General features: G+C 37.6%; 1 protein-coding gene across 2 annotated transcripts in view; it reads left to right on the forward strand.

Moving 5' to 3' along the window:
* The window catches only part of LOC148661720 (attractin-like protein 1), a 429,208-nt gene that overhangs the window by 130,940 nt on the left and 274,426 nt on the right, over positions 1-23,842 (forward strand). For both annotated transcript variants that reach the window (XM_088635864.1, XM_088635865.1), the window contains exons 16-19: positions 1,631-1,856; positions 3,892-4,080; positions 18,178-18,396; positions 20,823-20,960. In XM_088635864.1, coding sequence (XP_088491990.1) covers positions 1,631-1,856; positions 3,892-4,080; positions 18,178-18,396; positions 20,823-20,960 — 772 coding nt within the window. The remainder of the gene's footprint in view (positions 1-1,630; positions 1,857-3,891; positions 4,081-18,177; positions 18,397-20,822; positions 20,961-23,842) is intronic.

A 23,842-nucleotide genomic window follows, 5' to 3' on the forward strand; every position in this document is an offset into this window, starting at 1 on the left:
TAAATAAAAGGACGAAACTTAAAGAGTGGGTAATTTTTTAGTATGACTAAAAAATCAGTACGGCCAGCAGCCATATCACCCTGCAACTCACAACTGGCAACCCACTGAAGCTAAGCAGGTGTGAGCCTGGTCAGTACCTGGATGGGAGACCTCCTGGGAAAAACTAAGGTTGCTGCTGGAAGAGGTGTTAGTGGGGCCAGCGGGGGGCGCTCACCCTGCGGTCCATGTGGGTCCTAATGCCCCAGTATAGTGACGGGGACACTATACTGTAAACAGGCGCCGTCCTTCGGATGAGATGTAAAACCGAGGTCCTGACTCTCTGTGGTCATTAAAAATCCCAGGGCGCTTCTCGAAAAGAGTAGGGGTGTAACCCCGGTGTCCTGGCCAAATTTCCAATTGGCCCTTACTAATCATGGCCTCCTAATAATCCCCCTCTATGAATTGGCTACATTACTCTGCTCTCCTCCCCACTGATAGCTGATGTGTGGTGAGCGTTCTGGCGCACTATGGCTGCCGTCGCATCATCCAGGTGGATGCTGCACATTGGTGGTGGTGGAGGGGAGTCCCCATTACCTGTAAAGCGCTTTGAGTGGAGTGTCCAGAAAAAGCGCTATATAAGTGTAAGCTATTATTATTATTATTATTATTATTATTATTAAAATTAACTCACCTACCATAAAATTAGAATCTTGTACTTTTGAGTTATCACTTGTGGTATCTTCAGAGGAGTTCACAAATTAAAAAATGTGCTATTGTTTGTACCGAGCGTGTTCCATTGTACATAGGGGGTTTCTTCACAGTGGTGTCAAGAGTTGTCCAGTTCAGGTCGTGGAAGGGGTCACAGAGCCAACTGCTTGTTTCAGTTCCATCGCTGCTCTTATGATGTCAATTAGCCCACTATTGGCTTAATTGGTCTAGTTAAAAAAAACTTAGGTGGTGGAAGAAACCTTAAAAACCTGCAGGTACTCCAACCCGCCTGGTCCAGGATCGAACACTATAGACCATAAACTGTTCTTCTTTGCTTTGTCGAAAAGAAGGTCATTTTAGATATGTAGTTGTGTGGCATGATCCAAGCCTGCAGAAATGCTGCTGTTAATTTTGAATCTGTGCTTACAGGCTTTAACATTATCAGTAGTTCCCCATTCTGTTCATTCTGTGTGGATTTGTTCTTGTGCTCATGTTCTGAGACAAAGACTGCAGCTGTAATCAGTCTGCATCTGCTGTCCGTGGTGCAGATCTTTCCTTTGCTCTGTTTTTTAATGAGATTTTTTATTGGCGTTTTGAAATTTAAGTTTGAAATGCAACAGTATGTAAACTGGGATTTTTAATCCATCTTATTTTTAATTAATTTTTAAACTTATTTTTAATTGTAGGAAAAGCAAATAATAGGTTCTATATAAGATTAGGATATGCATTTAATTGCAATCTAATGCATAATTTAAAGTGGGGGGAAAATAAGCTTATTATTTTAAGCAAAGGTTATTTCTCTCAAAAGAGCATTAATTTTATTTTATTTATTTTTTCCCTGGGAGTATTCTATGTGATACCTCCCTCGGCCAGTTGCTTAGAAACATTAAAAAAAGAAGGTTTATGTGGTAATGAGTTTTCTTTGTAATTTTGTTTCCCACAGAAAATATCTCCCTGGGTGGGGCTGCGAAAAATCAACATTTCGTACTGGGGCTGGGAAGACATGTCTCCCTTCACAAACACCACCCTACAGTGGCTACCTGGAGAGCCCAATGACTCTGGCTTCTGTGCCTTTTTGGAGCGGGCAGAAGCCGAGGTAGTAGGGCTGAAGGCCAATCCTTGCACTGCCATGGCCATGGCTGATGGCCTGATCTGTGAAAAGCCAGTTGGTGAGATTTTAACTTTGTTTCCTTTTTTCCTTGTCAAATTACTGTATGTGTATGATTTTCTTTGTTTTGGTTCAGAGAGCTAATATAAATGTAAAAAAAAATCAGGTTGACTATTTGCTGGCTGCCTTAGAAATGTATTTTCTTTTTTTTTAACCAAGTGTTCCAGATGAAAAGGGGAAAGTGAGGTGTGTTTTGACTGTGTAGTCAGTCTTTTTCATTACAGAGAATCAGTGATCCATTGTCTTTCTGACATGTAAAATAAAAGACACATGCCATGCTCAACTTTGGTTTTTCATTTTAGTTGTATTTTTTCCGTTTTTTTTTCATTCTCTCTCCAATTCTGTTTTTGTCAGTCTGTTACAAACAGTTTATGACTTTTCAGTTTCCTTCCTTCTTTGTCACAGATTAAATCATGAATAGGATTCTGGGTAATTAGAGTGGGAGGAGGGAGGGGCTATGACAGAAAGGACTTTGTATTTTAAGAGATTCAGTTTCTAAAGAAGCTTCTTTAAAAGTTATTTTTTTCTGATTGTGAGTGGTGTGCTTTGTACAGTATGGTAGATCATGGCTTAGAGTTTAAATGCTGTTTTTACATATTTGAGACAAGCCTTGCAATACAAGCAGGTACTGAAAATGGCAAATGAAAAATTTGCCTTTGCTAAGTAGCCATGTTTCTTTTTAAGAAAATTGAAGTAGTTATATTGCAGAAATCCAATGCATTAAAGAAGTTAAAGCCATAGTGGCATTTAAGGAAATTAGAATAGTTGTATTGCAAAAAATCACAATGTACTGTATACAAAATGACGCTTCAAATTTAAAGTTTTGGATGCCTTCCCACCACCAATGTAGTGTGTACATGCAAAATAATACAATATGTTAATAACCTCTCTTCTTTATGTATCCATTGATATTTAACATTTACTGTTAGGCTGCTAAAAAGTTTTTTGTCCAGGCTCAGCTCTTAGATTTGCTGGGTGTATCCTTCTTCTTATAACATCATTATGATGTATATTATATTTCTAATTAACAGTTAAGTGTCTGTAATGCAAACTTCAATCATTAATGATCTGTTATCAGGCTAGTAATCACACTGTTTTTACTTTGTTTCTTTGTCCTCTTATGAAATCGATGAAAAGAATATAAACACAGAAACAAAGCACAACTGAGAGTAATTAGCCTTTTCAGACTCTGGGTGTCTGAAAGTTTAAGTGCATTGTCAGTCTTAAAATATAACCATTAACTGTGCTGGAACTTCTTTACAGAATTTTTTTCCTTGATTACCAAATGTTACAGCCTCAGAAAGCAAATGTTTGGATTTTCAACTGGAAATTGTTGGGTTAAAGCATTCTGTAGATAAACTTTTCAAATTGGACCACATTGATTCTGGTTGACTCTGGCTTTTGGAAGAATTTTAAGTATATACATTTTATATAAGTAGAATTATATATGCAGAGCCTGTTCTATTATGCTCTAGGGGGCAGAAAGGTACTGAACTAAAGAAACAAAACTTCATCTGCCAAGATTTCAGTTTCAATTTCAGAGTGCTGGAAGTTCACATAACCTCATGAAACCAAGTTTAGGGCTTCTTTATTATATCTGCCCCAATTGTATTTAGGTCATGGCATTTTCTAGGGCTAAATTATTTCCCAAGTTGCTTTACGTCTGTCTTGCATTACCCTTTAAACAAATGTGCCTTCTAATTTGCACTTGATAGCCAACCCCCGTGCACTGTCCTTTACAGTGGAGAGATTAGTGGAAGCTATGAGCTTGAGAGTTTATAGGTCTGATGTTTACGTTTAATAGCTAATCTTTAATTTCCCCAGCATTAATTAAATTTTAATTGGCCCCTGTTGTGAGTCCACTCTGTCAAATTTGAATAGGATATAGTTTTTGGCTTTGCCTACCTGCTGTGCCTGACACGGGCTGGTTGCTTCTCAGCTGTAATGCTGAGTTCTTGCTCTCATGATACATCTCATGTTGAGGTTTCTTAGGCCTACAAGTTGTTTTTTTTAATTAATATTTTTTCCATCTGCAGTGAGCCCTAATCAGAATGCCAGGCCCTGCAAGACGCCCTGTTCTCTCCGCACCTCCTGTGCCAACTGTACGAGCCAGGCCATGGAGTGCATGTGGTGTGGCAGCACCAAGCGCTGCGTGGACTCCAATGCCTACGTCATCTCTTTCCCATATGGACAATGCCTGGAGTGGCAGACCGGGGACTGTGTGTGTAAGTGTAATGTCCTGTAACACCAGGCTGTCTTTTTTGCTTTCTTCTCTGTGCTGTGGTGTTAATATTCATTTAGCAGTTACTGAGACTTGGTCATGTAGACATTTTTAGTGTTTCCCCCACCTTCTTCTTTCTTTTTTTATTGTTTTCGTCAGCCGTTACAGTGCTCTTTTCTTCCAAGGAGTAGGTACTATAAAACACGAACAGCCCTAGTTCCAGTGCAGGCAGACAGTCACTTTGGTGTCAGGAGTGTATCCTGGAATGGAACTGTGAAGTGCTCCAGACGTTTCATCCTATTGATACACCAAGCATTGAAACCAGCCTTCAGGTCATTGAACTAAAGGCTGAATATAACTACAGCTCTCTTGGTTTTTGGTTAGATAAAGCACACTAAACCCAACTGATTATTAATAAACCTCACTAGATGGTTAATGTTGGGTTTGTATGCACATGATTTACAACATGAAAAAATATAAAATGACAAGATGGAGATCAATAGGAGGTAGATCAAAGGAGGCACATGAACTCCCCTATTTCCTGGCAGATAACATGGTTTAATCCCAGTAAAACAAAAGAGTAGAACACCCCCTATAAATCAATCAGTTTTAAAATAGATATAAAAGAGAAACTTCCTGTTTTGAGTATTTGTAAATGTTCTCAACAAAAGAACTTGTGAAGTAGAGGAGTGCATTGAGGACACTGACATGTAACTAATACAGCTGCTTCAATAACACACAGCTGGAAACAAATGTGATGGACCTAGAAGGGAGATTGAGATAGCAGAACCTCAGGATATGAGGAGTACCTTAAGATCGAGGAGACCCGATGATGACACTTGTCGACAAACATAATGAAACATTGCTTGATCTTCCCTGAGGTTTAGACCTACAGACTGAAAGGGTTCAGTGATGCTGGAGCCCTAAATTCATTGATGTCTGGTCTAGACTGCATACTGCAGTGATAAAATGTCTAAAATTAAGCAAGGAATAAATTCTGGTAATAACTTGAAAGAAGGTTTATTATGGACTGAGGTCCTATAGAAATGCATGGAATGGAAGGAAGAAAGTCAAAATCAATTTCCAAATGCACCTTTTGGTGACATTTAGGGTTCTATTTGAATCCTAGTTGCCACTGTAAATATCTGTTGTCAGAACATTTATTAAATGTGTTCAGCACTCTCAAGTAACCCAGAACAATGATAGACACAATGAAACAATGTGTGGCAGATGGCAGGAGGCCACAGAATGGACAAAGTCAAATGACCACTACAGATAATACTAATTACTTAATGTTAATTAGTTAACGTTCTGTTCCAGAAATGTGATTCATGCTCAAATGTTGTTGGGGGCTAATAGTGCTTAACACTCTAATGGATATATTTCACAAGATGCTGGTTTTCCTATACAACGTTTAATATTTCTCATATTGCACTTCATGACATTTCTTTTAATGGTGTGTTACAGTGGGTGGTTGGCCTTCAGCATAGATGCACTATTAAGAACGTGTAATTGGTTGCATGTTTATATGTTTGTGCACAAAGATATTTAAAATCTCTTTCTGAATGCTTAAGTTACAGTAGGTAGTTATAATCATTGAATTTCCTTTAACACAGTTTGACATTCTTCTTAAGGGCCTTCACAATTCTAAGATATTAGTAAATCAGTGACTAGGAATAGAGATTTAAAATTGATAAGTGCTAAGGAGGATTAGTGCTTGGGACAAAAAGGGTTGGGGTGGTTTTGGAGCCTCTTCTTTGAATTTCTTACAGCATATTAATAATATGTGTTACTATGGGATTTTGTTTTACATTGTATCAATTTTGGATTGACACAAGGTGATAGGCAATGATTGAGTGTTACACAGAAGGAAACGGTTGAACAACAGATATCAACTCATGTTTTTGTTACATGATGTGGAATCTTTTCTTAAGATGTCACAGTACACCCCTTTAATGTGAAAGGTTTACACGATCCTTTAAAAAGACAATTCTTAAAGGTTACCAGAGAAAGGGCACATGTATTCTCCTACAAAACCCATTTCTCTGACTCTGAACTTTATAGCCCAATGTGTGAGATGTCAGAAAACATTGTGCTGGATAATGAGGGTGGTAACTCTACTATTTTCAGACCTCATTTTCAGACCTGCTATTAATCCTGAATACTTTTTAAAAAGAGCACTAATAATGTAGTTTTATCCTAAAGATAGAGTGTGGGGCACATCTGTTGCTTCTATAGCATCTTTGGAAAGTGTTAGTTCTGATATCACTCGAAACAGTAAGAGTGCTTGTATAAAGAAGTGATTTGAATCTCAACTTGAATTTACAATTGAATACCTCTAAAGAGAATTCAGAAAACTCTTAATTCAATATGTTGATAGATCAGTGGGCAAGGTGGCTCTTTGGACTTATGTTTTGGGGAGAGACTAGGTGGAACTGTACTTTTCATGTACTTTTTATTGTGATAGAATAGGTAGGTCTAAGATAAAAGAATGTGAGATCAAAATAATTGAATGGCAGTGTACCAGTTTGATCTTGGCTTTAAATATTACAAATACAGCTCTACAGAGGATGAACTATAGTATTCTAAACTACATGTTCTAAAAATAAATCACACAGGAAATTACACTTTTTAGAAGGTGTATGGTACTTAGGGAAGCAAGATGGCTCAGTGGGTTCAATTCTGGACCTAGGGTGCTGTTTGCATGGAGTTTGTATGCTCTCCCCATGTCTGTGTGGGTTTCCTCCAGGTGATCAAGTTTGCCTTCTCAGTTCTAAGAAATACTGGAAGGTAACTGGCTTCTGAGAGAATTGGCCCTGGTGTGTATACGTGTCTCTCTTTGCGTGTGCCCTGCAGTGGACTGGTGTGCCATCCAGGATGTATCCTGCCTTGTGCCTGTTGCTTTCTGCTTTCTGACCCTCCCAGACCTTGAATTGGATGAAGTTGTTAAAAAATGGATGGATGGATAAGCAACATGTATTTCCTGTAGTACTGTGGGATACAACTAAAACTAATGTGAATAAATCCTGTAGGAGAAAATAAAGGTGCAAACGCATTGTCCAGCTGTTAGGGAGATGTCATTAATTAAACAAAAATTTAATGAACCTGGATCCACACAAAAATATTAGCTAATTGATCCGATTTGTGAAATGCAAGGTCCAAAAACAATGAGAGATGTGCTACAGTTTGGATTTCTACCAGACTTATGTTACAAAACTCTATATGCACATCCTGGGACACACAATATACAAGACATGGTTTGCCTAAATTTGCTTAATTGCTTAAAATGGTAGTTTATGAATGAAGGAAGAAGGGTCAAAACGCCTTCCCCTGCAAATATCATATAATGTTTGAAGAATAAAACAAAAACTGAATTCTGTCTTTTACCTTCACCTGGGTTTGGGAGAGAGAGAACTTTGGGGGGTGATTTTATCTCTTTAATTTCTAAGGTAGGAAAATAAATGCAGATCTTTTCTAGTTTCCTCTGTGTGTACTGTGAGATCTATGCAGTAATTATTGCCAAGAAACTGGGGAGAGAGTTTTCATGATCTACATCAAAGATGTTTGATCTTATCCAGCAATCAATAACTCTTGAAAACTTAGGGGTCCACTTACCAAAGCTGTTTAATCTACATTATAACCCCATAACCTTCAGAACCAAGGATGAAATGCCAAGGTGGAACTTTCTTCTAAAATGTTTTATCAAGCCTGCTGTACCTGTTTCAAACCCTACCTGCAGAGGTCTCCCCTGGATAGTTGGAATCAAATGGATAGAAATGGAATCAAGTCATTTCAAGGTTTCAGAAGGCAAAAACTGGAGTGACACATTTAATATGCTTCAGCTATGTAAGTGAAGTTGTAGACTGACAAAGCCCTGTCTTGAAACCTGCTATGGTACTGTTCATTTCTGATCTAATTTTATTCATTGCTGCTCAACAATGAAAAAACAGGGAGAACTTGTATCTTAACTATACAGTAGCAATCATGGAGCTAAATAACTTAACTTGAGAATAAGGATTGCAATTTAGAATTATTGATATTTAATAAAGTATTAGTAAAGTGACACAGCCTGACAATTATTACACCTGTTTAACAGCTGTTAAATTTTCTGTTAAATTATTAACATTACCTAAAGTGTCAGTGATCAACAGTGTAAATGAAAGCTGACTAAGAAAAAAAAATCTAATATTATAATTTCTGATGAACATATGTGCAAATATGGGAGATATCCCCTTTGAGATAGTGAAGAGTGGACATAATACTACTTCAGTATTTGGTGGTCAGTAAGAAAGCTTTTATGAGTAAATGTCTTGCTGGGGACCCTACAGCGTGTGAACAGTAGACTGATATTGTAAACAAAAGTGTAAGTAATGGTAAAACTAACCTTTTCTCTCAGATTGCAATCAGAAAAACATGAGATCTAGGCCTTCTTGGATTAGTTTTTTATCTATTTCTAGGTCTTAACTTCATACCATAAAAAAACAGAAAATGTGTTTTATGATTTTTTCCTCTCTGATGTGCTGGCATAATGCAATAGTTACTGTTTTATCATTTAAAAAAGGAAGAGGGTTATTTGTTGGCATTCTGTACAATGTTATATGTAAATGTCCATTGCCTTCCAGAAGTATTTGAGCCCAAATGAAATAGAACCAAAAAATCCATAAAACAGCAGAAAACGTTGGTTGGATAATGTCTTAAAAAAAGGAAGTTGTGATTTTAATAGCATTTTTCAGCAAATTGTTTGTCCAGAACAAACAAGAGTCTCATTTATTCACATGCCTGTAGTTAGTATTTTGTAAATTCTTCTTGACATGGATACCAGATGCTTCCTGGCCTATGCTATGAGGTTCTGGCACTTCTGAGGGTTTCTTTTGCCCATTTCATCAGGCAGAACTCTTCTAATTCTTCAGACCCTTTGGTTTTATTTGTGAACTGCCTTCTTGAGTTCACACCACAAATGTTCTATTGGATTGAGGTCTGAAGACTTTCTTGGCCTTTCCAAGAATGTTTGTTTAATTATGTTGTTGATATGGATTTATGCTTTGGATTATTGTCATGCCGGGATGTCCATTTTTGGCCAAGCTTGAGCTTCTAGGAAGAGGAACTTCCGGTACAGTAGATGTCTGGACTAAATTTCCTGGTTCTGTCCGGAGTTTGCAATTTCCCTTATCCTAGCCAAGGCTTCTGAACCCATAGAGGCAAAAAAGTTCAACATGGGCATCACCTTGTTTATACCAGATATCTCAATTTTCATGTCATCTGACCAGACATGCAGGGAGAGCATAGGAGCCGGTGTTAAAGTGCCAGTGACATTCATGTAAATCTACTGAGGGCCGTGCCAGCATTTGTGTGGTTTCCTGTTTTAGACATGTTCTTAGACTGTTTGCCTGACATTTAAAAATATTTGGCTGTCTTCTGGATTGTGATAGGTTGATTAGTTTGTATGTGACCATTCAATAATTCATAGTAATATTTTTATTAACTCACAATCCATATTTATCCATATATACAGTCATAATTGGACAAAATAAAATAGAAAAGAAATCGAAATACTCAATCCTCCCTCCTTTGCTGCGTATAGGTTGAACTAGTATCTACATCTGATGTCTATGATATTTTTTATGGATTTATCCATATTAGAGCTTACTCTGGAATGCCCTGTCACATCTATTGCTCTTTTAATGATCTCCTTACCTGTTGTGACTTTGACCAAGTTTGCTTTGGATGTAATGAATATTTTTCCCAAAGTGACTGTTTTCGTTTTGTTTTTAATTTGTGGAGTTTGCACTCAGAGAAAACAAATGTCATTATGTACACTTCTTAAACTTTATCTCTGCTTCTCAGGTTGCATAAATAAAATACTTAAGGCTTCTAATTTTAAATCTATGCACGTTGCATCAAAGCAATTGCAGTATGGAAAAAAGAGGCACATACTGTAGCTCTTATAATGAAGCAACGTCTCCAACAAAATGTTAACTTTATCAGAATTTGTTATTCCGTTAACCACAGACTGATGATTTTTTCAATGCTATGTTTTCTTAAGTATAGTTTTAAATACCAAGATTTCAATTATGTAATTAAAATAAATTTGTGTCACTACAGTGTATTTTCAAGTTTTTTTTTGAGCATTGATATAGAAGATACAGTTCTGAGTCTGACAAGCAATGACAGCATTTTGGCCTGTGCACACTGTGTCTTGGACTCTTAAGATTTAATAATTTGGTTGTTTTGCATGGAGTAATTTCACACCAGGAAGTTGTAGCTTGTGGCTCATAGGCAACCTACAGTACCTTTTAGCTCACAAAGCTAGGAGCATTTTGCTCAATTCTGTGCCACCCTTGAGATCTCACTACGGGCTAATAATGCTGTCAGGGTTCAAGTCAGTAGTCTTTGTACTGACTCAACCTGAACATAACATCTGTGCACCTTTATTGTTTTGATGTTGGGGGGAAAAATATAATTTCTTATTTTGGTTTTGTCTGGAAACTGCATACTCATTGTACCTTTTCAGATAATTTTTTATTTGTTCCTGAGCCAGAAGCGGGGTGGGGGGGGTGGATTGGAGAAATAAATCAAATTTGTCTGTAGCCACAGGATGTTATTTATCTTGAAAGGCTCTTGAGAGGTCGGTGACTCCAATCTTTGTTGCATTTGAAAGTATGTCCACTTAAACAATTTGATTTTGCTCAAATTCCATTGGATGGGTCTTAGTGATTGAAGGTCACAATGTTTTCAAAGTAATTAGAACAATGTTTCATTCTGCATCCTTAGTACAGTAGTTGGTTTCAGGCTGCTTATTGATTTTTTTAAAGTGCTGTTAAGTTCTTCAACTTCTTGTTTTTTTAATTTTCTGAAATAAAGTTTTGAAAGCACTTGTGTTTTGCAGACTGGTTTTAGATCAGGTAAGACACTATAATAGGTGATTTGTTTTCTGCTAAATGCCTTTCTCCCAGATTAAACCTCTCTCAGGTGAATATGATTGCTAGGTCTATAAATGGAGATTACATCTCTCATTGAGCAGTTTTTTCAGCTTATATATTTGAACAGAAACAAGTGATTTTTGTTTAGTTGTCATTCAGAGACCTGCACAGAGAACATTTCTTAGCATATCAAAGAAGTAAATCCTAAACGGAAAGTTCAAATGCATGACATTGTTCTTTCAGAAGGTCTGTTTTTTTTTGTATCCTGGTAACTCACACATGCATACCATATTTGCAGTGATAAGCATGTGACATTAGTAGAGACAAGCTATTTTTATATAGAGTGTGAGGTATTATGAGAGGAAATATAGTATACTGTAGCTAATGCACAGTGAATACACAAATGCCAGCTAGCATTATTAATACAAGATCCTCTCAAAAGGTCTCTTCATTCTTGGTATGGCAGAGATAGTAATACTCAACTTTTTTTACCTGCTATGTATTCGGAGCACACAATACCTCTTCACCCCCAGTTATTAATCTTGCACTGCAAAACCGATTAACCTGTTTAAGGACATTTCATATAATGAGAGGCTGTAGAAACCTTAATGACTCTGTTTTTTTGCCTTTTGCATTCCTTGTTCCTTCCAGCATACACACAGGGAACAGATGTGTGCTTGTGATTTTCCACATGCAAAATTGTAGCTGGTGAACAATCACTGCGTCACCAGTTTTAGTCACAGTGCAGCAATACCATAGCTCAGTGAAAGCAACAGGATGTGATTTTGCAGTGTAAATGGAATTCAGTGTCCTGTTGTCCAACATCTCTACACTTTGGTCCTCGGTACTTTTTCACATTTTGAAAAGCATTCTCAAATGATAAGCCTGATAATAGCATCTTGTCTAAGTAAGGCTTCTTAATCTCACACTCCTCTCTACTGCTAAAGTGAGTAATGAAAAAATTTTTTTTGCTGTGTTTTTTGTACAATAGATTGTGTCCTTTAAGAATTTAGGGAAAAAATGTAGTTTTTCCCAGTCTATTTTCTATACATTTTCCCCCTATGTATTACAGTAACTAAATATGTGCTTTATTATATTGGAATTGACTTTTTACCGTAGCATATGCTGTTAGAACAAGAGTTTACTTCGAAAAATCCTCCAGCTGGAAGCCATATCACCCCAGCAAACTTTTTAATCTTTAAGCAATATTTTATCTTAAATCTGAATAGATCCACTTTAATGGTTGTACAAAGCAAAATTGTCTCTATCCAAATAGGTTTGCATATCACAGTAACATTAACTCTCCTCCAAATAAGATACTTCCCTGCTAGTTTAACAAATTTTTGTCCAGCAACTATAAGCAAATAATGACTTCCCTATTGGATGTGAATTTGTCAATTATAGCTAATTGCAATAAATTGGTACAAAACAGTACACTATGTATCTTATAATATGCACTATGTATTTTATAGGGGATACCTTTTGATGTATACAGAAAACAATAATCCATTAACATCCCTTTTGCTTACATAATTTGTTGTTCTCTTTCCTGTGTGCTTTACTTACAAATACAGAATCATTTTGTTAATCTGTTATCTACAGATGTCACAGATTTGCAGTGTTTTAAAGTGCACCCTCTTGTTCCAGTTTGTGCCTGTTGTCTGCATTCCTTTATAATTTCCTGCTACTCTGTTTGTCTGTTTTTTTTTTTAAATTGCAGCAGTGCTATATATTGTGCTTGAGTATCAGAACAGACTTTGATGCCTCTGCCAGCGTTTTTATGTCCTCCTTAGTGCATTTGGTTCTCTGAAGCTTTCGTTTAAAAACATAGCTAATGGCCATCCATTCCACACACTTAAATAACACAAAATTGACTGGTGCACTCTAAGATGGGTAAATTATTGCTGTTTTTCAGTCTTTGTCCCTTTGTTGCTTTGTTTGTATGGAATATATCTGAACTTTATTTACTCCGCAGTGTAATGGTTTCCATGGTTACTGAGAGCTTTGCTGATGTGAGTCGGTTGTATTCAATTTTGCTTTAAGTACAGGAGAAACAACCACTGCATACGACTTTAAAGAAACTTCTAGTCTTAGGTTGCCCTTTTCACAGCTTTCTCTGCATAGAGTTCGTGGTTCCCAATTACACTGGCTTGAGATTTTGCATTTTTTCTAGATTTATTTCTCAGTTTTTAAATTTCATATCACCTGTTTTTCTTCCAAAAAGGCTTTATGCCAAAACAGATCTCTTTGAGGTTAATTCACAATATTCTAGTATTAATCTTTGTGTTTGTCTCTTAAAGAGAGCTTTAACTGAGCCATAGTGAGAAAAGAACCGTTATTACTTTTACAGATGTACCCTTCTAAAATAGGGTTGTTTCAAAGATCAGATTTTCCCACGTCATGATTTCAATAAAATATAATTCACTTAATTTTATCTAGTTTCTAGCTCGTATTGAGTATTCATTAAAGGATGAGGTGTTGTTGATTTGGCTTAGAATAGAATAGGCCACCTCTGTAAAAAGCAGAAAATTGGACTCTTGGCCAAAAGGAAACATTCGTCATTTATTAACTGGAAAGACTCCATTTTCTGACAGCTGACGAGGGCATTGCTCATTTAGTTCTGCCAAGAATCTGATCAGATCACCATCCATCTGCCTTGCACACACCAAAGTGTTAAGCAGCATTAACCTTAATGACACCTGCATATGTTCACAAAGTCATTACGTTTCTTCTAAAAGCCTGAGGTTGGCTGTGGGCAATGTTTAAATGCTGTAGTGCAATAAATCACTACAACAAAACTTTTCTCTGTAAACATGAAAGTCTTCCTGGATATTTTTTTTTATTTCAATATTCAGTTTTTTTTCTTGCTAGTGCTGCCTGACTGAAGAGAAAAGACTGCAATAAGCAGAAGTCTTAGTCTATTTATTTGGGGTCCTCTCTGGACCCTTTCTTCTCACATGCACCACATAGATTTAATCAGGTTTGAGTTGGGGCATCACATAAAGAGTTTGTTTACACTAACATACTGTATGCACTAACAGGTTTCACATGTAGCTACTGCAGATGTCTTGACATCTAATAATTGCTTACACTTATATAGCACTTTTCTGGACACTCCACTCAAAGTGCTTTACAGGTATTGAGAACTCTCCTCCACCACCACCAATGTGCAGCATCCACCTGGATGATGCGGCAGCAGCCATAGAGCACCAGAACGCTCAACACACATAATCTATTAGTGGGGAGGAGAACAGAGTGATGAAGCCAATCCATAGATGGGGATTATTAGGAAGCCATGATTGGTAAAGGTAATGGGAAATTCGGCCAGGACGCCGGGGCTACTCTTTTCGAGAAACGCCGTGGGATTTTTAATGACCACAGAGAGCCAGGACCTCGGCTTTTATGTCTCATCCCAAGGACGGCGCCTTTTTACAGTATAGTGTCCCCATCACTATACTGAGGCATTAGGACCCACATGGACTGCAGGGTGAGCACCCCCTGCTGGCCCCACTAACACCTAGTTTTACCCAGGTCTCCCATCCAGGTACTGACCAGGCTCAGGGAAAGAATACATTTTCTATTACTCTAATGTGTTAGGCAAACAAATTTGAAACCTCAGCAAAGAATCACCTGAAACATTTTTAAAAAGATGTAATGATTGATGTAACAAGTCAGTACATTATAAATGCTATGGAAGTACCTCTATTGTTTGCACTTGATTTTGGATAATTGTTAAAAACTGTAAGAATAAATTGTTTTACTTTTAGTTATCTAGGTGGAAAGTATATTACAGTGATCTGTAGTGCACATGTGATTACTGTGTAGTTTTGTACTTTTTTATGCTTCCATTCCTTGCTTAGCAACTGTAGTTTCTGAGCTGAACTTCTGAAAATCTGATGATTGATTTCAATCCTAAATCTCAAGTTGAAATCTAAAAACTGATTTGAAAAAATTGTGGGTCACAGCTGTCTTTGAAGGTTGGTATGCTGGACAAGTCGTATAAAAAAGAAAAGTGTTATCATCCATACAAACAGATGCAAGCTGCGGTTTCCAAAAACAAAGTTTTTTTTTTAGGAAAAATATTATATTACAGTTGAAAAGAAAATATGCATTCATGAGAAATATGGTTATAATGGCAGGTTATGCCCCTATAAATCTAGTAAATGCTAAAGGAAAACGTATGAAGTTTATGGAAGCCTGTGGAGAACTGGAAATGAGAATAAACATCTCTTAGATGAATATACATAGTCTGAAACCTATTTGATTATTCACTTGATATTGAATCCCATGAATGCAGGACACAGCAACAAACTCTCACTGCATCCAAAATATGGCAGCTTATTCTGGTGGTGAGTGAAAAATGCAACATGAAGTATTACTATGTAGACTGGAGGCAGTATGGCAGATTTCCTTACAAGTACCTGTACATGCGCATCAATCAGTAATGATGTGAATTTCTTGGCTGTCTTTGGTCTATCGATATGTTTGTCCTCTATTGGATACCTATTAAATACCTATTAGTTTGTGGATCTTTTTTTTTAATTTTGTTGTATGCTGTTGGTATACACAGATTTTATATCCCTTTACGTGCTTTATTTCAGGTAATCTCACAAACTTCCTCTTGTATATTTTTAATCCCCTCAAATAAAAATACTTCTATTGCAGAGGATGTGATTTTAGTCCTTATGTAGTGTTGGGTTTTGGCCAGTAATCACCATCTGGACTTACATTTCTGCTAATATAACTGTTCTGTGGCCTCTTCCTTGGAGCAAACAGTGGTGTCAACTCTGAAATTGCCCTGGAATGATCGTGACCTAAGGCTGCCACAAGAATAATATTAAATTATTCTGGACTATTTGTTTGGTGATTGAGCTGTTTTGAAAACATGTACTTTTACCAAAATCCATTTTGCTGTTTCAGAGTAGTTGAGCAAAACTGTTGCATTTTCTGGAAAAAACCATTATTGTCATTTTAAAATTGACATAGTTTGAAAACAGTTATAACACTTAGAGTGCTTTAGTGTCTGGTTTACACCACAATGTCACGGAATGCTGTGGTATTGGCTTTACTGACAAGAAGCTTTCAATGAAAATAAGTCAACTGGAAATGACAAAAAAACACCATCATTTCACCTTTTAAAAAGTTAGACGATAATTAGTGTCTTTTGTTTCAAAGCAGGACTTTTGTCATGTTCACCGATACCCACTTTATAGGCTTGTGTGTTAAAACCACAATTTTTTGTGGTTGGGCAAAGCCAATTACTCTGCTGTATTCCTATTGAAATAGGAACAGACAGATATTTGTGCGTTATTGATAATATACCTCAGTCCAAGACAGAAATTTTGTTTCAGGCCAAACCTTCAATTCTGTTCTACTTACACCCTTTGGGTCATGTGAGGTGCAAAAGAAAGTGTTGCCTTACCCTGAGGCACACAAATATAATGCAATACAAGTGCAAATGATGTGGACCCTTAAGATGACTTGGCTGTGTCTGTGTGTCTGCAAGTGACAAGTAGTATTAGCTTTATAGTAACAATTTAGCAAGTGACACAATAGGCCATGGATTCTCATTGATGGTGTGCTGTGATCAGGAAATCACAAAGAACAATCTTGATTTGGATATCTAGATTAATAGCCAGGCGGGCGAGAAGGGGAACTTTCTACTCTTACTTCAACAAACCGCTTCAATTAATATCTCAATTCTACTGTGTACTTTAATGTTACACCATTGGTAAACATTTTTGTTTAATCTTATTTGCTTAAGTCTGACCTCAGACAGGATGAAGCTGTCATGTTTAAGTGCAATGTAACTGTAGAACAAATTGCCCATCAAATATATATTTAATTTCCTCCATGTACAGAAAGGTTATATGTTATTTAAGTAATCTGTTGTAACGCCTTATTTGGTTCTATGTAATACAGATGATAAATCCAGGGAGACCATTAATTTGGGATGTGTGCTTGTAGAGTAGCCATCATTTGACATGGAAATCCTACTGATGAAACATTTTTCCCCACAATGCAGTACATTACTTACTGTATGTGTCGCTGTTGAGGTGGATATTGCTTAGTTTTCACAGTATGTGTATAAACAGTCAAACCGTTCTGAGGCATCCGGGAAACGAATGGAATGATCTTTTCCATTTTTCAAATAAAAAGTTTTTATTGTTTCTTACATGAAGCCATTGTTTTATGGCTGCTGTTAAAATACATGAACGATCATAAGAACTTATACAGTATATGTACCAATGTCTTTTTTTTCTGGTTTAACATTTAATTTAACCTGTCAGGTAGAAATGTCCAAGGAAAGATGAAAATATCACAATGTTTTTTTTTTAAACCTGTCATCTTTCTGGAAGTGATAAGGCAGCAGAGGTAAAGAAACAGTTGCTTACAATGTGATTCGTTGAAGGGGCTGAGAGCTCTCCCAGTCTCTGCTGTGATCAGTATCTTGATGGATTTGTTCTAGTTTTATTAGTTTTGATTTTACCTTCCTCTTTTAGGTTGGATGGAATTTTTCTACTAAAAAAGACTGAAAATGTTCAGTTGAAGGTTTAATTTGCCATGCGATAGTGTTGGGGAGCAAGTAAAGGTTCATTCCACTCTGAAAAGTAAAATCAAATGAACAGCAATTTTATTGTGAAACTTTCTTCAGTTATGCAGAAAGCTTCTCAGCTAAAGTAGCTTACAAGTTGAGGCAGCTTCCCACTTTAACCTCATTAGTTATTTTTACTTATTTCTTTTTACATTCGTAGTATTTCAAGAGAATTGTACTGTTGGATATTTTCCTTAAACAGTCATTTTGGTTTTTTTTTCTGTGCACTAGAAAAGTGGGCTGAGAGCAGTACTGGCTCCTTTGAACGACAGCTCATTTAACATGCGTTTTTTTACATAAATGTATTTTGCCCAGAAATTGCTTTAGATGGTGTTACAGACTCCCATCCACCTATAAAGAACTCCATATGTGAAGTAGCACTTGTGCTGGAAAGGAAAAGAGCAGTTTTGGTATTGTGTTTGCAGTTCATCGGAGAAAAGCTGTTCTGGTTTCACTCTTTCCTGATACTGGATTCTTCTCCTGCTGGGGCCCTTCCTTCTGCCTCAGTGGAAGGGACATTTCAGATTGACTGGAAATGTTGCCATGAAGCAAATTTATGCGGTTTCCTTTTGTCTTATACCTGCAGCTCAGAACTGCTCTGGCCTCCGGACCTGCAGTCAGTGCCTGGAGCAGCCGGACTGCGGCTGGTGCAGTGACCCCAGCAACACAGGCAAAGGACAGTGCATCGAGGGCTCCTACCGGGGACCTATGAAAGCTGTGGGGAAGCAGAGTCACGATATGATACTGGACCAAGGACTGTGCCCCAAAGAGAAAGGTTTTGAATGGGCTTTCATAAACTGTCCAGGTATGTAAAACCATCCTTTAGAACAGATGAATATGAGTGGTATTTATCATTTACCCCCACAGTTAAGATCATGACTCCTTTACTACATACTGTAGGGAGAATGCGAACTTGCAGACATTCTGCACTAACACCCTCACCAGGGCCATCCATCTTTTCCACAGTGCTTTACAGGCAAGGTAGCACTGACCGGAGGAGTGGCATCTCTTGCTGATCTGGTTGTAAGCCTGTATGCAGCTGGCAAGTTACAGGATTTACTGTTTTGCTGAAAGCAGTGAGGGCTCTGGTTAACAAATGGCCACTCTGCCTCAAAGGTGCTCTGCCAGTTATGCACTGCTGTTTGGGGGATCCTGGTCACAGTGTTCTGATGACATGCCCTAATTCTCAAGCCAGTGATAGCTCAAACATCAGGCTCGCTCTGTGCTATGAATGAGCGCTCTTATGGTTGGATGATTTGGGAGAGCACTTGGCATTGAGGCTTTTTATCAAATCGGACATGATGTTCAAGTAGGTAGTAAATGAAGGGATGTAAATCAGACGCTTGTCGCACAGCTTGATCCATTTAAGGCTTTAAAATTGCAAGCACAAGAAAGAAAAGAGTATATTTTAAGTTAGGTTATGAGTCTGTGCCTTTACTCAAAGTAAGGTTGCAATGTGCTGCACCAGAGCCTCGTTTTGTCATGTATAAAAAAAGCCAACAGCTTATAAAACCTGTTGTGACTCAAACTGCTGTCTGATGGGAGTCTTGCTTTCATCTTTGTATAGTCTTGTATCTTTTAATGAAGCATATATATCTTCCCTGAAATGTATGGGAAAGCTTAAAGTTGTCAAGATGTTTATTTAAAAAAAAACAGTATTTTTGTTAGATTGCAATTAGAAAAGCAGTTAAAGACTTTATTTTATTATGTGAAGAATGCCTAGAGTGGTAAATGAAGAGGTGTCCTGAAGAATAAGCAATTCATTTTACAGTCTGTAGATCTTTTATCAATCCTTATCCTGCCAAGACCTGACAAGGAGCTATGATGAGGAAGTGAGACGTTACACAGCACAGTAAATCAGCTTTCAGAGTTGGCTTCCTGTTTGGCACTAAAGGGAGCTGTTCAGTATTGGGTTTATACTTTACACCCTTCCAGGGAATTCCTCTGAGGTCTGGAGCCCAGAAACATTTGGGTGTAATTTAAAATACATTTTACGTCTGTTTGACCAGTAAGTAAATAGAGATTAAGTTGGCGTAGGCTGTGAAAGGTGATTGATGAGGTTTTTCCTTTATGTTCTTATTCTTTTTTTTCCTCTTTTGGATGTAAGTAAAAAAAAAACAGGTTTACATTAAGTTTTGCACTTACTGTAAGTGCTGTGAGAAGACAAGTCTTTTTCACAAGCATTCAATGAATGTCTGCTTGACCTCTGGGTGTTACTGTTAGTTGGCATTGCTTCTTCTCTGCTCTTGAGTATAGAGTTCAAATCCGGGCTGGTTTGCTTTCTGTGAGGAGTTTGCCTTCTGTGGGATTTTGCAGGATGCCCCAGTTTGTACAACTTGCTGTGCGTCTCTGAATTGTGTATGTTCCTGCAGTGATCTGGTGTCCTATTCATATTGTATCCTACCTTGCAGCCATTTTCTGTTGGGTTAGACACCAGCTCAATGGGACTCTTCATTAAACTTGATTTAATTTTGCTGTTAATGAGAATGGATGAAAGTTTGATATGTAAAGGGACTAGCTGACGGTATGTCTTTTGTGCACTGTTGTCTAGGAATATATTTAGATGGTCTGTTGTGTGTGATGTTGCGTTTTGAGGAATGTTTTCAAATTACTTTGTCTTTCATCTGAGACCTAAAGAGTAATTTTTATTCTCAAGTAATTTTAAGCTCAAGAAAAAAGTGAGGGCTGATAGAGAAAGAAATCCTGTTGCACCTTTTTCTACAGAGATAAAAACTAGTTCCCCATAATATGCAGGCTTAGAAGCGCCAGATCCAAGCAGTACAATTCCACACAGTGGCCATGTATAAATGGATCATGCCCATGGAACTTCCATACTCAAACCATGCTCTGCATACAGGATTAGATTCAGTGCTGTTGTCTCTGAGTGGTGACCACTTTTATTTCAGCTGGTACATCTGCGCAGTCACCTTGTTAGATGATTATTTTCATGTGGCATCTCTGCTTGAGCCACTGATCAGTCATATCTTTGTGTGGTGAATTAAAAAGTGTTCCCATTATGTGTCGAAGCTTTTAGCCCCCTCTCAAATATCACCCAAACATAGAACAAAACACCAAACAATGAAACGTGATGTTCTCTAAATATCTGCATCATCCTAGGTCTTCTTTTTGCAACTGGCAGCTCAGAGGAGACAGCTTTCTGAGACACTGTTGTGATATGACATTGATGAAATACAATTAAATTTACTTTCAGTCTGTTGACTGTTTTCTCAGCTTGCCAGTGCAATGGCCACAGCACGTGCGTCAACAACAGTGTCTGCGAGCAGTGCAGGAATCTGACCACTGGCCAACAGTGTGAGACGTGCATGCCGGGGTACCATGGAGACCCCACCAATGGAGGCAAATGTCAAGGTAAGTTCAATTAATGTAATCTTTATTAATTATTGCATTTCTTGCATCCAGCAGGCATATCACCCTGCAACTCACAACTGGCAGCTCACTGAAGCTAAGCAGGTGTGAGCCTGGTCAGTACCTGGATGGGAGACCTCCTGGGAAAAACTAAAGTTGCTGCTGGAAGAGGTGTTAGTGGGGCCAGCAGGGAGCACTCACCCTGCGGTCTATGTGGGTCCTAATGCCTCAGTATAATGACGGAGACACTATACTATAAACAGGCGCCGTCCTTCGGATGAGACGATAAACCAAGGTCCTGACTCTCTGTGGTCATTAAAAATCCCAGGGCGTTTCTCGAAAAGAATAGGGGTGTAACCCCGGTGTCCTGGCCAAATTTCCCATTGGCCCTTACCAATCATGGCCTCCTAATAATCCCCATCTACGAATTGGCTTCATTACTCTGCTCTCCTCCCCAATAATAGCTGATGTGTGGTGAGCGTTCTGGCACACTATGGCTGTCATCGCATCATCCAGGTGGATGCTGCACATTGGTGGTGGTAGAGTGGTGTCCCCATTACCTGTAAAGCGCTTTGAGTGGAGTGTCCAGAAAAGCTCTATATAAGTGTAAGCAATTATTATTATTATTTATGTAATAATTTCCATACAGAATTCCAAGGCACCTTGCCTACATAACAGGAAACTATCTTTATCTACTACCAAAGTGCAGCATGGTCCAACCGGGTGACAGGTAGCAAATGAGGTAGAGGACTAAGAAATGAATTTGCCATTTGAATTGAAGGGGGAGTTATAGAGAGGAAAGAGAGAAGTGTCCAGGCCCCAAGTGGAATTCAGCCAACAGGGCTTCCACCTACAGTGGCTATCAGACGTGTGACAGCCACTGAAGAATTAGACACTAAATGAATTGAAATGTCACTGGTTATTTTCTGTTTTATATTTTTAAATAATTTAGGAGGATCTGTAGAATTTTGTTTTCACTATGACATTGTAAGGTGGATTGTGTTGCTCAGTGGCAAAAATCCCATATAAATACATTGTGATTTTATATTGTAAAAGTGTAAAATGTGAAAATGTACAAGGGGGGTGAATACTTTTGATAGCCACTATACGTTTTTTAACAGTGCTTTGGGATCTTTCATGACTAAGTAGTTATAGCCTTGATTTGAAGCCCTATCTAAAGGACAGTACCCTCTACAGCATAGTGTCTTTGGTCACTGCACTGGGACTTTGGTTTGGGAATTCTTGTACAGAGGGAAGAGCGCCTCTTACTGGTCCAACCATGTACAACTAACAACATTCTCCATTGGCCTCCAGTTGTAGTGGATGCACATACTGTATCATGATTAAATGAATAAAATTAAATCTAATTCTCCTGCATCATACATTTTGGGTGTATGATGCACTGAGTTTGAAAGTCCTGGGTTCTTAGTGTTCTACTTTGCATGAAGTAACTAAATATTTTAAAATAAGGTTGACTTTGAGACACATGATACAAATTTGTATTTTTACTTGCTTTGAATTGATTGGAGAAAGTTAATTTAAACATTTTTCATGTTATTATGACCAGTTGAAATGAAAAAACTGTATGAGGAATTATTCTCTTTGCCAAAGGGAATTATTTTCTTTCCTACAGAGTGTTGATTAATCAGTATAGACTCTTGCAGCCGTTCTTCAATTTTACGTGTGAATTCCCACACTCAGTGTCTCTAACCTTTCTTCGAAATTGCTCTTTGAAAATCGTCATACATTTAGTACCTCTTGCAACTCTTGCTTGAGTGGCTGGCAGTACAGACCATCCTCTGAAATGTATTTCACACGAAAAAGCCATTCTGTACCTTAACTTAGGGTTCTGTACCTTGACCAAGAGGAAACTGTTCAGCACAGCTTGTATCAATGTAAGACCAAATTGGAATATCTTCCTTGGGTGGTTAATTTTGCTGCTTTTACAAATGTTTGGCTGAAGCTGTGCTTCTGCTTTGTTGAACTTAGTCTTCTTGACATTGCACTCTTACTTTCAGAATCATAGAGAATACTATCCATATAGACACATATACTAATGGCTTACTTAAACTGTATGATATTTTTTCTGGAGGGAAAGTAATAACACATTTCCATGGTTGACAGATGCACATTTGGCTGTTTTTATATGACATTAAATAATTCTTAATCATTCTCCTATTTCCTGAAGTTGAGTGAAGGTTCTAATGCCCTCAGTAGCTCGGAGTGGATATTTGATAGATGAGAGCATTGCAGTCTTTAGGGATGCATTAACTTTCCAGGGCATATAAGTACTGTGCCACCTCAGTGAAATATGTTAAATGGTGTAATGATAAAAAGCAATATATTGACATTGCAAGATTATATATTGTACTACTTGTTTAATTGGCTGGTGTTGAACTGCACTAATATGATGTTTAATTTTCACAATGGAATACATGACTAGAGGAAATTTACCTTTGTTAATAGTTTGAAGTCATTGATCTATGGTAGATTATGACATAGTTTGAGATTTTCCTTTGCCATTTATGTGCAGTGTGCCACTTGAGACAGATTTGAGCAGTTTCTGTATAATGCTCTGGAAATGCAGCCATAAAATATTTAGACAGAATACTATAACATAAAATGGTGCTTTGAAAATGTGATATTCCGAAGTGGAATTCTATGAAGATGAACATTTTGCCTCCTTGATTGTTCTATTTCTCAAAAGGCATTGGTCTCATTCAAATAAAGTATAAGAGAGGTACTGCAATGATTTACTACAACATTACAAAATGAGGTGTTATGACCTGAAACGTATCATAAAAGGTCAGATTCAATTTCATGTCTTGCACTAATTTTAGCCAGGCATAGGCAAAATGTGTGGCTTCTTAATCTTTGTGTGCACT

Source organism: Lepisosteus platostomus, chromosome 6 (assembly GCF_059453375.1).
Source record: "Lepisosteus platostomus isolate fLepPlt1 chromosome 6, fLepPlt1.hap1, whole genome shotgun sequence".
Taxonomy (NCBI): Eukaryota; Metazoa; Chordata; class Actinopteri; order Semionotiformes; family Lepisosteidae; genus Lepisosteus; species Lepisosteus platostomus.